The 17,812-nt window shown below is 37.8% G+C and overlaps 1 protein-coding gene across 3 annotated transcripts in view; it reads right to left on the bottom strand.

The window, feature by feature from the left end:
- The window catches only part of LOC122081053, a 50,920-nt gene that overhangs the window by 18,191 nt on the left and 14,917 nt on the right, over positions 1-17,812 (bottom strand). For all 3 annotated transcript variants that reach the window (XM_042648006.1, XM_042648014.1, XM_042648021.1), the window contains 9 exons: positions 16,227-16,772; positions 13,751-14,947; positions 13,189-13,513; positions 12,422-12,677; positions 12,096-12,312; positions 11,604-11,956; positions 10,717-11,253; positions 781-1,984; positions 137-490 (listed from right to left, as the gene is read on the bottom strand). In XM_042648006.1, the coding sequence (XP_042503940.1) occupies positions 137-490; positions 781-1,984; positions 10,717-11,253; positions 11,604-11,956; positions 12,096-12,312; positions 12,422-12,677; positions 13,189-13,513; positions 13,751-14,947; positions 16,227-16,772 (4,989 nt within the window). The remainder of the gene's footprint in view (positions 1-136; positions 491-780; positions 1,985-10,716; positions 11,254-11,603; positions 11,957-12,095; positions 12,313-12,421; positions 12,678-13,188; positions 13,514-13,750; positions 14,948-16,226; positions 16,773-17,812) is intronic.

Raw genomic sequence — 17,812 nt, 5'->3', positions numbered from 1 at the left:
GATAGACCATCAAATTTGGTATGTAGACAATCCACAAGGTTTCCAAACTATCCAATGGTGACAACACCTACCACCACCCCCACCTTAAAAGAAAAAAAAGTGAAGAAAGAGAGAGTGAAATCGTACAAATTTTTACCTTGATGCCACGTAAACGCCACTCCTCTTTGCTGCTTCCAACTTGCATCTCCTGTGCAAGTGAGCTATCAAGTTTTCTAACTTGCACTAGGCACAACTTTTTCCAGTAATCAAACATAGGTCTGGACAACACCTCTATGTTCTCACAGATCCACAATCTTTGCCTTGTACGAGTTATAGCCACATATAACTGCTTCAATTCAGAGCAAAGAACATTATGTTTTGCCTTATTGAAACTTGGAAATGACCTTGGTAAAGAGGCATCAAGCATATCCTGTTCTTTCATGTACTCATACACAACTCTCCAATGATTTTTGAAAGGAGATGTGCCAAAAAAGTTGTATAGCAGTACATCCTGCAATAGAAGAAAATTAGGTCTACTTTATCAATTATAAATAATCCTTCTCATCGAACAATGAACTTCAGTATATACTCATTGATCTCCACTATTCTACTAAAGTTTTTTCTTATACAAAAAAGTCTTTTATTTCGTACAGTTATCAAGCTCAGGTCTATATGGAAAGGTACATCAACTAGGCATTCATAGTACGCATTTGAAACCTTGTCAATTAAGAGACTTCCAGAATGAATAAGACATGGAAGGAAATTATGTTTCACAAGATGGAAATTAAAATAAATGCTTACCTGAAACTCAAGTCCTTTGCACTCAAGTATTGTTAAAACAAGAGCTTGCTTTCCAATATGGTCAGAGACTTCCTTCTTTGCAGAATCATCACGTACCAATATGACCTGCTCAGCTCCGAAGCCAATCATACTTCCAGAGATTGTTCCACTATTGCCAAAAATAGTTATAATTGAGTTTTCGTCATTTCCAGATTCAAGCAACACAGGAGCTTCTCCAGATATAAGACTTGTCTCCGGGCTTAAAACATCAATAGAGTGAGGAAAGAAACGGTATAAAAGGTCAATGACACTGTGTGCCAGATTGAGAACACCAGCATGGGTTCGGAAGTTCTGGTTTAAATGGAAAATCTCTGAGACACGCGGTTGGCTACTTCTTTTCACTCTCTCATTGTTATCACTTCCTGACTCTGAAAGGAACTCTTTGAAGAACAGAGATTTTATATCTTGGAATCTGAAATCAATCCCCCTGGCAATAGTTTGGGCAGTATCTCCAGCAAAGACAAAACCATCAGAAGAATTTCTGCAAATATATTTGAACAGAGCAATCTGCCTCATTGTCAGATCTTGGACCTCATCAATATAGACCAAGTCCATTTCCTCACCTTCATAGCTTCCATCTCTCAATCGGTGATGAAGGTCAATAACTAAATCAGCCAAGTCAAACTCACCACTCATAAGCTTCTTCTTCTCATAATCAAGAAAGATATCATAAATAACCTCTCTTCTTTCTCTACTTAGGGTGGACACCCGGCCTTCAGACAGGGCAACATAATCCTCCCGGCTAAGTTTACCATCTTGTGCCCTGCCTGCATCCATTCCACCTTTTATATGAGAAATTATTTCCTTAAACACCAAGGAAGAATCCAACTTATTAGTTAATTGACTATTAAAATGTGGCCAATATAATAAATTGAACCTGTCATAGTTAACCTCTTTCATTCTTATGACGGCCTGCAATGCAACTGAATTAAAAGTTCCAGTTGTACCAAGCGGAAATTTATTTCCATCATGAAATCTATCGAAGAATGAGTTTTCCATGCTTGCATCAAGCATAATAAGAAATTTCAGAAACGGTATGACTAAAGGGTAGGTAGTAGCTGGAACATTACGGAAACAGTCAGGAATATCCACAGAGAAATCCATGTCATCAATATCATGCATACCAATTGAATTAGCTCCTGAAAAACTTCCTCCACAGGTAAAGCTGCAGACATTGTAGATCGTTTATTAGTTTATTAGAAATAAAAAATCATTCTATGCAGGACATTGTTTCCTTCTATGAACTGACAAGAAGATCTATGATATGCGGATTAGAAATAAGCTGCTAAGATAATTAAAAATATAAATAATGAGAAATTTTCAGTTGAATGCATAAATAATTAAGGACCTTGTGTTTGCAGAAATGGATAGCCTGAATCCTTTTCCAATTAAATTAATTTGCTTTATTATCTATAAGCCGATGTGTACTCAAATAGAATTGAATGATAAAAAAGAACACATGTACCTAACCCATATAGTTACGATAAGGCTTACTGAATTGACCTGAATCTACAGGCTGAAATTGCATATGTCATTTGTAAGGACCCATTATTTCATTAGACCACTTTATTTTTTCAAAGTTAACCTAATTAGTTGTCCAGAACATCCAATAATTCTTTTCACATGTCATTCAATGTACTTGTTCAGAATGTTATAACACCTGATAGAATCATCATTTAGTTTTAAGTGTTAGGAGATGCAAAACTTCGTAAGTAAAAATTAACTTTCTAGTGCAACAATTACGAAAATTATCAGCTATGGTTTCACTGTCCCTTCCAATCAACATTCTGAGATCTTATGGACCTTACATTTATGAAAAGAGACTAAATAAATTGCAGCAAAGAACAGAAACGTAGTACAAATTTTTACAAACTGCAGCAGCACTGGTATGATAACGTGGCTCCACTTAAGCATGTAGAATAAAAGATCATCTAGATGACAGGTTAATGTAGAGCTCAAGCTGTACCAGCATAGAGGAAAGAAGGCCTGACAGTGACCCACGGTTGTGGGTCTGATTCTAGCTTGTGTGATGGCCTTGATGAAGACAAATTGCTGGAATATTCTATTAGTAGTTACTTTAGTTCTATTTTGTTTTATGGTTCGTAATTTTTAAGTCAATAGATCTTTAGTGGTTGCTATTTTGTTACTTTCTTTTTTCTTTTTTTTTTTTTTTTTTTTTTTTTTGGTGAATAACCATTCATTACCAAAGGGAAAAGGACAAAGGGCCCCCGGGAGAAAGAATATACAAGGCACAAGGCCCAAAAGATTAACAAAAGCAAAAACAACAATCACCACATCAAAGCACTAGAAAGAGTGCATGAAGTTTCAAGAACAGACAATGAGCTGATTTCTGGGGTTGTCAGCATATCTGAAAGGCATGATGGGGAGCTTACTTTTGACATCAAAAGAAATGGACTCCCAAATCTGCAGAAAATATCTAGAGTTGAAAGTCAATCTTCTGAGATTATGCTCCAACAAATGTGAAGGATGGCAGTGGTAAACACAAGCTTACCCACATTGTCACAATCCGAGGAGCCACCAAGAGTCATGTCGACCTAGATTCATACACGCTAAAGGGGGAGGATGCTATGCTTGCGAGCCCAACAACATGAAATGAGGCTAGTCTAGATCATAGAGGAAAAAGGGCAGCTGAAGAAGAGATGATCCACATCCTCAACAGCATTCCAGCAAAGGTCAATGGTTTAAAGTATTGGTGAGTATCATACCATATAGGCCGATATGTATCGGTATCGGTTGGCATCAATATGATACCCACCAATACAATACATTAATTTTTTTTTTTTAAATTATGTATCAACGAATATCAGGGAGTATTGTTCGATACCGTACGATACTCATCGATACGTACCAATACTCTTGATACATACAATTAAGACCTAACAATTGAATTATATGGGTATCGAAATGATACTCATCGATACTCATTGATACGCAACAAATACTCACCGACACTTAAGATAGGTATCTACAAAACCCATTTCACTTTCAAAACAGAGCTTGTTCTTCTCACTAACAATACTTAAATTTCCAAAATTTATAGCACAATTGCACTTACCCCAACAGATTTCGCAATCTTGATTTACCATTCTTTCATATCCTCCTTGTCAATTATGGCAATCTTAATGTTGATCATCTCCTCCAATTTACATCTGCAGAGTCCTTGCAGCTTGATAAGTGTCTTCTATTTAATGCATCTATTGCATTTAATTCTTAATTTATATAAGAATCATAACAACTAGTGTCATTATTTCCATTTAATGTTATTTGTCCTTGCAACAAACCAAGTGTGTTGGTCCTTCCACAAAATTGAACTCTTTATCTCATGTCATAATAGCTCAAGTTGATGAGTTTTCCGCATGATGCACAAGAAAATGCATAGAGCAGATCTCTCTCTCTCTCTCTCTCTCTCTCTCTCTCTCTCACACACACACACACAGAGTAGTTGTGCATATGGTACCCTTCCTAAGACACTTCAACTTTAGCAGGATGGCAAGATCAAACAATTAAATTTTATGTGATCTTGGCTTTGTGAGCATGTAGCACAAATTTACAAGTGGTCTACATCCACAACATCAGTATAAATGATCAGAAATTAATCCAATTACCGCAATCCCTTTTATAGTGTTATAGTAGTGTTTTTTATAAGAAGTTGGATGGCAAGATCAAAAAATTAATTTTGTTTTACTTCTTTTTTTGCTATGTTTGATTAGATTTAGGTAAAACAATAAAATAAACTAAAACATTGCATCAAACATGAAGTATTGTATCAATTAGTTCATAAATTATAAAATTTCTTAGAAAGTCAACAATAGACTATTATTACATGTAAGAAGCCTCATCCCTTTGAACAATTTCAAGTGATTACACTTGTCTCTCAGTGTCCTCCATTTTAGTTTTTATGCATGATACACGTTATATATTGTATGTTTTTTAACTCTTTTTTTTATGCAAAAGTGTCTAGAAATGTGTATCCTGTCCATTTATGTGCGCATTTTTAGCTTATCTTAGCACATCTTCGATACAATATGTAATGTAGAAGTAGGTTACGCTAGGTAAATAACTCCCAATATGTTAAGCTCAAACCAATTCAAATCTGACCCTTTAATTAGCCTTAACAGAAATCAGAAATAGTAGTAAAAACAGGGGAAACAAAATCCAGAAATTTAGAAGATCAAGCCTGTCCCAAGGGAAGAAAATCAATCCCAAACAATCACTTGCAGAAGCAGGAAAACAAACCAGCAACAGAATCAACAGCAGAAATCGATCCCAGGCAGAACTGGGTCTCGGCCAGAACAGGGGAAGTCTGTAACAGGGATTCGACTGGGCAGCAGGGCTTGATTCCTTGATCGATTGTACCCTTCAAACAGTCCTTAATTCCTGCAGATGGTTTCCAGAACTACAGAACAGAGGTTGAGAAACAGACCCTATCGATACTCCTTAAATCCTTCAATTCTGGGAAAACCGATGGCTGGACTGGGCTGTTCTTGTTCTGCAACTCAGGAATGCTGCTGTACCTTCAACCAATACCTTCTCTCACTCAAGTCTCTCCCTCACAATACAAATAAAGAGAACTAAAAGAAAGAACAGAGGAAAAGAGAAGAAGATGGGTAGGCGTGGGTGGGATAATGGCTATCTCAGCCTGGGTATCTCACCCACAGCTATTCCCGCTGTTGTCTTCCTTTCTCAGGAGATGGAGCAAGCAAACCTGCAGCAAAACTTCATTTTTTCAATATTGATTTGTGTCTACACTCTACAGCAGACCCTCTTTATATAGAGGTCTAAAATTACAAAATAGAAGCTTAACATAAAATAGAAGCTAATTCAAAATAGCAACTAATGTAAATAGAAACTACCTCTAACTTCTAATTAGGAAACAAAATAGCGGCTATTAGGACTTTCTAAAAACATAACCACACTACTAAAATAGGAAGCTAAGAGGGATTCCTATGCTGGGCCGATAGGCCAGCATAGGGATGGGCAGTAGGTACTCTTCATGGTTGTATCTTTCTCCTTTGATATTGGATCCCATGGTGGGGATCTACATCAATATGATACCCTTCGATATGTATCTTAAATTCAGCCGACCGATACAGTGACCAATACTAATACTTTAATCCTTCGGCACAGCTACGCAGGAGGGAGGGACATAAATGTGCCTCTTAAGGAAAAAAATCTAAGTGAGGAGGCAGTGAGAAAGGGTACATCAAGATGGGAAGCTATGACATGGAATGTGAGCTTTGAATCAGACCAAATTGTGCCAAGGAACAACCAGACCACGAGATCTAAGGAGAACCCAAGCTGACTTCAAACTGAAAATGCCCAAGGGGGAGGCAGACCAAGAAACCAAAATCACCAATACCAGCTAACCTCCTAGAGATACCAAGGAGGGAATACCAAATAGGGCCCCACTGGTTGAAGGAAGTCATGGGAGAACCCAATCACCATCATCAATGATAACAGAAACTATGACCAATTTACCAGAACCCAAATTGTAGATCATTATGTCACCAACCATATGAAGGAGAATGCAAAGAGGGTGCCAAGGATCAAGCCAAAGTCCAGTAAAAGAACTATCATCAACTTGGGAGGAGATAGATCTCAAATCGAGGGGTCCAAGACTCAAAATCTTCCTCCAAATCCAAGAAGCATCTGAGGAGATGGGAACCTTCCAAATAGGCATTGCGGAAGTTCCTAGAATAGATCCAATCAACCCAAATACTTTTCTTCATGGTAGCCAACTTCCAAATCAGCTTAACAATACCCACCAAGTTGACATCTTTAATACGCCTAGGACGCACACCTTTTTTGGGAAGGTAGACTAAAGCAAAAGAGATGGGGTGAAGAAACCTAGAGCATTGAGAGTTTCAAGCTTCACAATGATTGCCTTTAGGATACCAAAGATACCAGATCAGTAAATGACAGTAGTAATTGTACGCTTTCGGTAATAGTATTCCCGAAAAATAGGGAAGGTGGTCATAGGGCGAGGGGGAAGATGGTGACTAGAGGACATCTTGTAGAGCGGGTCAACAATGGAGGAGATGAAGGAGCAGGAGAAGGCCCATTGTCAAAGATGAGAGAAACAGGTTGGAAAGATGATGTTGAAGCCAAATGGGCTATTGAAACCCGAATGGGGATCTGAACCAAAAGAGATGGTTAGCCACTGGGACTTGGTTCATGGGATATGGTCTAAGAGAATAGACCAAACTTGGGGTTTTAGAAAGAGGGGTTGGGCCAAGAGACGGGCCCAAGAGAAGGACAATTTGACACGAATGAGATAGGTAAGGCTTCTCCCAAAGTGGACCCCACAGATGTATTCGAAAGAAACAAAAGGGGTGAAGATGGGGGCGTCAGAGTCTTGTCAAAGGATGGGAATTAGAGTCAGAGAAGGGGATAAAGGGGATAAAGCCAAAGGGTGATCATAAGTCAACAAAGACTAAGGAGAAGCAGAGATGGCGGAAGAGTCAGGAGTTGGAGAAGAGATGATAGCGTGGGTGCATCTTTGGGTTAGACGAGGAAGAGGGTTAGATGATGGAATAGGCAACAAGATGAACAGAGCTTGACAATTTGTCATAGATTCCAACAGCAGAAAATGGTTGTGACCTTCAGTTCATAAGGGAAAAGGGACCTCTAGTAGGGAGGGAGAAGTAGCCTCATGCCCTGGAGGGGAGGTGGAGGCAGAAGCACATCTGCGGTTAGCATTGTTCTAGCAGTGTTGGCCACAACCGTGAGTGGTTGAGGCATTTGCAGTAGTGGGGTTCCTTGAAGAGGAGCCAATGGCAGGAGGAGGGGGTTAAAGAGTTGTTATGGAGGTGAGAAGGCCATATTTTGAGTTTCCATGGACAGTGGGGTTAGTCAAAGGGACGGCCAATACGGTCTTTTAAAATTTTCAGGGAGCTAGAACAATGAATGGGCGAAGGAGTAAGAAGTTCTATTAAGGGTGAATGATGGACTTGATGTGGTATCAGAGGTAGAGAATGACCGGGAGCACTTATAAGGATAGTGACCGAAGACTTTGCAAGAACGGCAGTGAGGATGCAAAATAGTCAAAGTTGACTTGCCACTAGAAAGAGTATCCTTCATCATCAACAACTAAGATGGAGGATGGTAAGGTGTCGCCTGTTGATACTTCTACACAAATTCTAGCAAAGGCTAGATGGTCTTTCTTCTTTATCCTCCCTTCTGAGTAAAGGGGTTTCCCCAGCACAGATGCCACAATGCTTAGCCCATCTTCACACCAAAAGTGAAGGGAGAGTCACGGGACAGAAATTCAAAGGGGGATAAAGCTCAAGTCAAGTTTGTTGAGTTGAAGATATCTATCCCATTGCCTGAGAAAGACTGCTTTTGTGCAAAGCATTCCAAGGACCGCCTTCATTTTGGAGGATTCCAACATCATAGTGAGCTATTTTGGAGGAGCTAGAGATGGTGGGAGGGACAGAAGTGGTATGCTCAAGAGGGAGGACTAGACCATACCCCGGGGAGGCAAGGGTGGGGGGTTGGGGGTGAGAATGTGAGGGGGAGAGGGAGAGGGACCACTAAGGAGCAAGGTCCCGAGGATGATTTAACCAAGAACATTAAAGATTACGTCCATGGTGCATGTTTTTTCTGATAATATTGTTTTGGTGGATGAGACAAAAATATGGATCAACACTAAGTTGGAGTTATGGAGATTAATATCGGAATCAAAAGGTTTTAAGATAAGTAGAACACTTTAGTTATCCTAAGACAGAAAACGAGTGATTATTTTAGATAATTGAGGTCAGTCAACCATAAATAAGGAAGGTAATATAGAGAATAGTGTTTCTGAGAAAATTAAACTAGGATGGATGAAGTGGAGAGGTGCATCTGGGGTGTTGTGTGATACTGTGATCGACGTATTCTTGTAAAGCTTAAAGAAAAATTCCATATTACAGTAGTAAGACCGGCTATGATGTATGGGGCAGAATATTGGGCAGTTAAGAAGCATAATAAAGATAAGCTGATGGTAGCAAAGATGAAGATGTTAGATGGATACGTGGAAAAACTAGGAAGGAGTCGAAAGATAAAGTAAAGAATGACAATATTAGAGCTGACTGGGGGTTGCCCTAATTTAGTACAAGCTCCGAGAAAGTTGTTTGACGTGGTACTGCCATTTTAAACGACAGCCTTGGGATGCACTAGTAAGGATTGATTGCATTCAGATGGAAGAATCTAAAAGAGCTAGAGGTAGGCCTAAAATGACCATAAGAGAAGTAGTAAGGACATGCAAAGCCTAGGTCTTGACTCTAGTATTACTTCAAATAGAGCTGTTTTGAGGGCAAGGATACATGTAGCTCACCCCATATTGCTATGTTCCTTTCTGTTTACTTTTTATTATTATTTTACCCTCTCACAGATCCAAGCAGACAACCTCATTTAGTTGGGAAAAGGTTGTGTTGTTGTATTATACAGCTATTTTGTCTTATGGGGTTGTTCTCTCAAGTCTGATTTCCAGGTTAGAGAATCACATCATAGGTGAATACTAGGGGTATAGATAAGTCATTAGAGAACAATATACCTACTTGTCTAATTATCTACTTAAAGTAAGCATGTTTTTATCAGTCTTTCCTAGCAAAGTTAATGACAAGAATAGTGCAGATGATGCAGGTATCACTGGATTTGAGATGTTCTGGAACAGAAAAAGCTTACACAACTTCAAAAGATTCATAATGACAAGAATAGTTTAGATATGATGACAAATGCATTACCCAAGGTGAAGCATGTCTTGTACAGAAGCATGGAAAGATTGGGTGTGTCAAATCCTTCTTCGTGAGTCGGAGGGGTGTTTGTTGGGTACCTCCTCATATGGAGGGGAAACCACTTTTGAAAGGCCGTGCACAAACCTCCTTACACTCTCCCTTACCTTTTCCAATATAAGAGGTAGGTGAGGCAGTGTGCATCGTTAGTCTCTTCTCCCATGAACTCTTATCTCCTCCCATGGTCCATCTTGTGAGCGGAGAAGGAAAAAAAACTTGATATTATGGATGCTCTCTTCTATTTTTGTATACAGACTGCACCGTGACAATTTGACTGGGTTCTCCTTGGCCAAGTAATATAAGAATGGTGATAGTCCTATTTGTATTTGTCATTGCTAGTATTGAGGTGAGAATACTACAAATCCACCTATTGTTTTTGGTGAGTTATTTTGTTATGCAAGACAGCAAGAGTGGGTTATTTTTATTGATGCTTGGTAACATCTATTTTGACTAGAGAGCAATATTTTAATCCTATTTATCTGGAGTAGGTCCCACAGTTTTCCTTTCACCTTGAAAGGATTTTCCATGAAAAAATTGGTGTCCTTTTATGTTTTGGCTTGAATAAGATTTATTTGCATTATTAGTGTTGCACATATTTTCTGTTTTACATCTTCATTAATTTGCACACAGGTGGGAAAGGGCTAGTTTTTCCAACATAAAGAACTGACAACATCAATTATCAACAAATTAGAAAAACCAAAAGTGAATAATAACCATGAATGGGATTTTATTTCTTTTCCTGTTGAAGAGTATGTGAAGAACCAAAAAAGCATGCAGTAAAATAGAACAAGCAGAACAACAATCTAGTTAAAAAATAATGACCCATGCATGAAAATTATTCGGGGAATTATAATGGAGAAAAAAATGATGCAGGTTCAGTAGCAATGTAGCATTGACATGGAGTGCAGTTCCAGTAGAGGAGGGTTGAACTCAAAATCAGCATACAAGTAGAGGAGGGTTGGGCCTATCTGCCAATAAAATTTAGGGCCCCCTGACCTGCCACATGGCAGATAATGCAACTCATACTGCACTGCTGTGCAGTCCCTCCTAGCTTGCACTAGCTCAACAAATACATAATGTCTAAAATTAAGGATTGAATATGGACCTTTTCAAATGAGAAATTTGCTTCCTGACAGCAGAACATAACTTGGGGCTAACTGTAACAAACATCTGACGTAAGCCAGTGCCACTAGCTTCTCCAACACCCTCCGCAATCTCTTCTCTCTTGTGGACATCCTTACTTGTGTTAAACTTCAATTCAGCCTGTCCTTCGGAGGAAAGGTATTTTTGTTGCTCCTTTTGAATCAATTTCATGGTCAATACAGTTGTTTTCCCCGTTCCAGACCTTCCTAGGATGAACGTGGTACGAGGGAAAAGAATAATCTCCCGCTCCTGATCTGTTACTTCAAATGGAAGATCAAGTTCTCTACCATCACGTCCAGAGAGAAGATGCCCAACAACGCCAGATGATAATGAGTAGAATTTCATCAGTAGCAAACTCTCACTCACCCTTGAATTTTCAATATAGCTTCTACCATCAAAGTTGCCATCGGTTGAAACCTTCTGTAGTTCTGTACAGCATATGTTCCTACTCCGAACAATGCTGTCAGAGCTTGGCCAGCTCATTGGCACTACCAAATCCCTACATGCCAATAAATAAATATGTTAAAAAAAAATACTAAAAGGGAGCTTTGAATGTCCCATTTATATAGGTAATTTCTTTGAAGTGGAATCAAATGCATAAAAAAACCAAACAAGCTATGGAAGCGAAAAATTGAGAAGTAAATACTAAGAAACAACCATATATTAAAATCTGTGGAAATCACATAAAAAAGATCCACACTGCTTGACTAAGGGGCACCAAAGGTGGAATGAAACAAGAGAAGAAAAAGTATGAGAAGTTTTCCAACCTTAAGAAAATATGTAAAACTTCAAAATGCATCACAGATAAAAGTTCACATATATATATGCGAGACAAAGAAATCAACATACCCATTGACGCATTTCTGTTTGCAGCGATTGACAAAATCATCTGTTAATGCTACAAAGATGTTATCCAAACGTTTAACCAGTTTTGGAATCTCCTCTAGAGGCAAAATATCCCAAATCTTCAGAACTTGCACATAGGTTTCATATTTCATAATATCAACGGAACAAATAATATACAAATTTTCAACCTTGAACTGTTTCACAAGCTGTACAGAGCTTTCACAAACGGGGTCTACTTTTCCTTTTTTGGGGCGCCATCCACATGAGAGCTTCAGTAATAAATTAATCACTGATTTCTTTCTTTGTGTTGATTTCAGTTTCCCAAAAGATTTCCTGAAGCTTTCACTGAAGAGAACCTGTAAATTTGAAGAAGCATCAACAAAAATTTATTACAAAAATCCCAATTATCCATATTAAAAGTTCAAATTATAAAATATAGTATTGAAAAATAATGTAGTGAGAAGAGAGAGAGTGAATTTTATATAGTTAGTTTACCTTCCACCTTTCGTTTTTGAAAAGTATCGAGTCCCCATTAAGTAAATCATCTAGCTGGTCAAGCTCTTGCTTGACCTGCACTATTGCTTTAGCCAGATCTTTGTCATCATCAGCATTGAAACAGCACTGGCGCTTTTGGGCATCATAGACTAATTCAGACCAGATAGAACCACTGTTGATCAAAGTTTTTACATTCCCTAAAATCCAAAGGCAATGTCTGCAAAAATTAAATATTTAAATAAATAACTTATGACACAGTTATTAGATTTACCATCTTTAACCTATATGAATTAGAATAAAAAATTGAAAGCACACAGAGGACATACCTGGCCCTTGTAAGAGCGACATTTGCTCGCTGAGGATTAGACAAGAACTCAATTGACCCTCCATTGTTGGATCTGACAGTAGAGATTACTATGATGTCTTCCTCACTACCCTGGAAACCATCAATAGAATTAACTTTCACCTCAAAGTTACTGTGTTTCTCATATATTCCTCCAAGTTTCTCTTCAATTGCAGCAACTTGAGCATTGTATGGAGAAATAACTCCAATGCTAAGCTCCTGTCTTGAGGCCTCCCATGCTGGAAAATTTAAATAAACTATTTCATATGAGTTTCATGCTTTGTTCACAATAGTCGAGAGTAAGTATAGGCTGTGGTTTGTTTAGTACATAATTAGCAAAATGAATAGGCAAATCAGGGACGCATTGCATCTTAATCAACTGTTCAATTGATAAATGGTCAAACTCCCAGGTAGTGTTAAAACCGAACATTGGGGTAACTTAAAGAGTCATGAAGAGGTAATCACAACAATGACTCCAAATGAAACACAAAGTAGGGATGTCAATCGATGGACAAAATTACAAACTCTATCAGGACTCTTGTCTATTTATTCAGATAATCGCATATCAAATCCCAATTTGGGTATCCAAAATCAATGTTGGATTCTAAATATTGATACTAGGATAAAATATCTGCCAGATATCAAATCGTATTTGATAAAGAATATGTTAATCAGATACGAATTTAGATACTGGAGTACTGCTTTGAATTCGCTCCATTCTCAACCAAAAATCATAGAAGAAGAAAATACCTTTAAAAAGTTTCCGCAAAACTTTTACGACAACAGCTACCTCCACCAGATTTTTTCGACTATGTCCAACATCCAATATCTCTCTTCCATCCGGGATATTTATAAAGGAGTAAGGGCCATACATAGGTCCAGGAAGATAGTGCCTCTCATAACTTTTATCCTGAACACTTGGTGAATCCAAAATCTGGTTGCGGTAGAACTTTGCATTTGGGAAAATACTGACTTCAGGATGCATCCTATACTGCATATTGAGAAGGTGCTTTGGATGCTCGACTAAACTCAACCTCTCAAACAAACTCCTTCCAAAACCGGCTTCACTAGATACCTACCAAAAAAAAAAATGGTACGGGAACTGCTCTATCATCACTTACAATGTAAGGAACATATGAGCTACTCCTATTGTATAGATCAATGGTATAAATGTCCTGCAAGAGGGACCAAACAAATGATAACCAAAAACACAAAAAATGAATGCAATAAGTACAAGTACAAAGGGACTTATTTATAAAATGTACATGTAGGATGAAGGGGAGGGGAAGGGGGAAAAAGAGTTTAAGTACACCTTGCTTTCAACCATTGCAGGAAGCTGACACTCATCACCAATGAGAATAGCATGCTGTATGCCTGGGAGTTGTAAAGGTATTGCTGATTCACATTCCTTTAACTGAGCAGCTTCATCAATAACTAATAAATTAAGAGGCTCCATTACTATAGAATGCAACTTATATGAACTTGATGCTGTGCAGAAAATTAAACAAGCAGATTGAAAACATAAAACCCGTATTGAATCTTTGCTCATAGATTGAGGAAGATCACGATTTATGAGAGAATCATGTAGAGATCTTAGAGTACAGAGACACTGGTTTCTGATCTTCGATAAAATGACTGATGTGGAACAATTACCACATTCAGACTCAAGTTTAAGCAGAGGAGGTGTTTGAATCTCAACTTCTTCTGAATGTAAAAAAAGTTCCTCAAGCTCTTTCTCAACCACATCATGTTGAAACAACAGAATTTCAAAGGCATCCAGGAAATAAAGCAAACAAGCCATGCATTGGATATCCTGTGGCAGCAGTTGATGCTTGGATAGATGGGTGCATAATGTCCTGACACATTCTTCTAGTGGTTGTGCAACTGCCTTGAATCGTTTCCTTGTCCAATCAAGAAATGATAGCACGACTTTGCTAGGTTCTTTCTCCTCGCAAGCTTCATGAACTTGGCTTAGTTCATTTTCCAAGTAAATATTGTACTGTGGAACACAATTCTCAAGAAAATCTATCATGGATGTAAAGCGATGCTTCCATCCAGTTAGCCTTCCAAAGCATTCGGAAAGCCTATCCACTCGATAATCCAGAAATATTTCCTGAAGATCATAATCAACTTCTAAGCGATCCTTATTCCCAAACAACATCACATCTCCCAAGGAACAGCATGTGATATTCATTCCATATTCAATTTTCCCGAAACTTTTAACCAGCACAAGGACACGTGAGGCCACCTCCTTAACTGCAATGTTTGTTGGAGCACATGCCACAGTTCTGCAATTCATTCTTAAGGCACTCCAAAGCAATGAACTGACTGTTTTTGTTTTTCCTGTTCCTGGTGGACCCCAGATAAGCTTAACAAAACACTTGTGATTGCACTGCATTGCCGAAATAGAGCGTAATACTGCATCGGTTTGGGACTCATTCAACTCAGGTAATATCCCCTTCTCGAATCTTTCAGCCCAAAGTGAACAGATACTGCAGCAATTTTCAGCCTAGAATACAAAACAAAACAACCAAGGAATCATCAAATCATAGAAATTACACATCAATCTGACCCTCTATTTCATACAATAATATTGATTTCAAATAGAAATAATCCCCTACAGAACTCTCTCTTATGTCTCAATTGTCTAATTGTAGTCGGAGAGTATTAAAATTTATATAACACAAAATTTTGCACTACATAGTGAAAAAATTAAGAAACTACAGAAAAATGTAGAAAGCATAGTTCAATAAATTAAGTACTGCACCAGTACATTCCTTAAGCCTCTAGTACGCAAGGATTAAAGTATTGGTATTGGTCGCCGTATCCGTCAACCAAAATTAAGATACATATCGGAGGGTATTGTATCATATCGGAGATACGCTAAGATACGCTAAAGATACCTACATAAATGGATAGAAAACACTTTTTTAAACACTTTTGCATAAAAAATTTGTTAAAAAAAAACTATTGATAACATGTATTATGCATAAACAATAAATTGAGGGTATCGCACTAAGAATTCAAGGTTTGTAGTTGTCCAATAAATGTAAAATCCTTGGTCCTAACCTTGATTTCCACTTTAGTTTGAGAGAAATATGGCTAGCAACAACTCTGGAACAAAAACCCCCCAAAAAATCACGTTTTTTTCTGAAAAATTACCAATCTTGGCCATTATATGACTGTACTGCACTATATCAGTACATACCAATACTCACCGATACGTATCGATACTCACCGATACGTATCAATACTCACCGATACTCACCGATACATACCGATACTCACCGATACTCACCGATACGTACTGATACATACCGAAACGTATATTTCACTCGATTTTATATTTTCCATAGAGTATCAGTGCGTATCGTATTGTATCAGTATATCGATGCATATCAGTATGTATTGTAGGATATATATCGATACGAAAGATTTTAAAAATTCAATGTATCATATCGGTGTGTATCGTATCGGTCGGCTAAATTTAAGATACGTATCGAAGGGTATCGTATCAGTATCGGAGATACTTTAAACCATGCTAGTACGACCATTTATGTGATTTTCATTTCCTCATAATTCACAATCTAAAGATATGGGCTTACAAACACAAGGTCAAGTAAAATGTAAGTCAGAAACTCCTATATGACAATACATAGGTGTATCCAGAGCCTAGAGTTTCAAGTGCACCTTGAGTTCTCCACAACATACAGGACTGTATGTTTGAAAATGTAGTTTAGTGTATTAAACAATTCCAACAATAGAACTAATTGTCTCTATTTTCATACCATAGGATTGTCGCCAAGAATATTCTTTATAATCTTCAAGTTTCCTATCCCTTGCAAAGCAGCCCATATTCTATTGTTTGTCGTCATATTTATCAGAAAAACTGCAAAAAGTGAATTCTGCATCCCCTCTTTGACTTCAATAGCCTTTGAAGCCTTAACTTTTAAATAAATAGCTGAGTCCTCTTCTGATTCTTCATTGTCAAGAGTTTTAATGACTGCAGCAAAAGTCCATGACCTCCCATAACATTGTAAGTCAGAAACAGTTTCAGGTACCATATCTGAAAAAACAAAAATATCCCCAGGCTTAGGTTTGTAAACTTCCTTGCCACATGATCTCAACATGTTCTTCCAATAGTCAACATTGATCTCATATAAGAGTGAACCATAAGGCTTAGACTCTTCAAGGGAGGTTACTTCTGCTAGTGGTGCCTCCGAAATTACATTCATGCTTGCACATAATGCAGCACGTGTTTCCTCTAATAAAGGGAACATAAAAGACCCAAGGTAATGCTCAACTGACTGAAAAGATTCTGGAATCTTTTCCACCTGCAATAGAACATTAGATTATGGTTTAAGCTTAGAAAACAGAGCAAACAAAGCTCATAGTATTAATGCAAAAGTCACAAACCACAATTGATTGATTCCATAACCTAATGAAGATACTTCCACAGAAGAGACAACCACCCTTACCCACATGTACTAGCACAAGTAGAAGGTTAAATGATATAACAAAACTTGCTTCAAGAAAAAGGATTTTAATTTGATGACCCTAAATACAAACAAATTATCATAGTAAAAATTGATGCGTAACATAAGAGCACAAAGGTCAACTTACTTGTCATGAAAATGCGCAGTTTGCTAAAAGGTTTACAATTGGCAAAGATGAGACATGATACATTATCACTGGAATAATTAACTCTACTAACAAACAAACGATACACATGGACAAAATCCAACATATACTAACACCATACATCTAAGAAATCTAAAATACAGCTCTTAAATCACGCATGCTCTATGTTACAAGGAGTTCGGAGATCCAATATCAAGGCTCTAATTTCTACGTTAGTTAGATATTGACTGTAAAAGCCACTGGGACCTGGCACTCTTCATTTAGAGTGAAACAGTGCTTCTATATAATCAGGTGCTGGGTTACAGTATGATCTGAAGGAGATTTGATTTCCCCAATGACAAGAAATTTTGAAAAGTTGAATGCAGACATAACAGAAACTATTCTCAATATTTCACATTGGAATTGTATAAATTCAAGCTCAACAACATCTTATCCCCATACTCCAAAAAAAAAAAAAAAAGAAGCCAAGAATTTATCAAAAGAAAAAATATATTGAGGTGGTAAGGAATGGCAACCCTCTGCCTATTGCCACAGATCTCTCAAAGCTAGAAGCAATGCCAACATAATCCCCATGCTTTTGGATAGGAATGGCACCCCTCTTCACAGTGTTGATGACATCAAGGCTGAAGCAGTGAACTATTTTTCTTGGGATGTAAAATATATCTCTTCTCACCATCCCCATAGTCTATGAGACAAATGCATGCATTTCGATTAGGGATTACGATTCTACCCT

The sequence above is a fragment of the Macadamia integrifolia genome, chromosome 1 (assembly GCF_013358625.1).
Source record: "Macadamia integrifolia cultivar HAES 741 chromosome 1, SCU_Mint_v3, whole genome shotgun sequence".
NCBI lineage: Eukaryota > Viridiplantae > Streptophyta > Magnoliopsida > Proteales > Proteaceae > Macadamia > Macadamia integrifolia.
The sequence above is the reverse complement of the archived record's forward strand: the minus strand, read 5'-3'. Positions and strand labels throughout refer to the sequence as shown.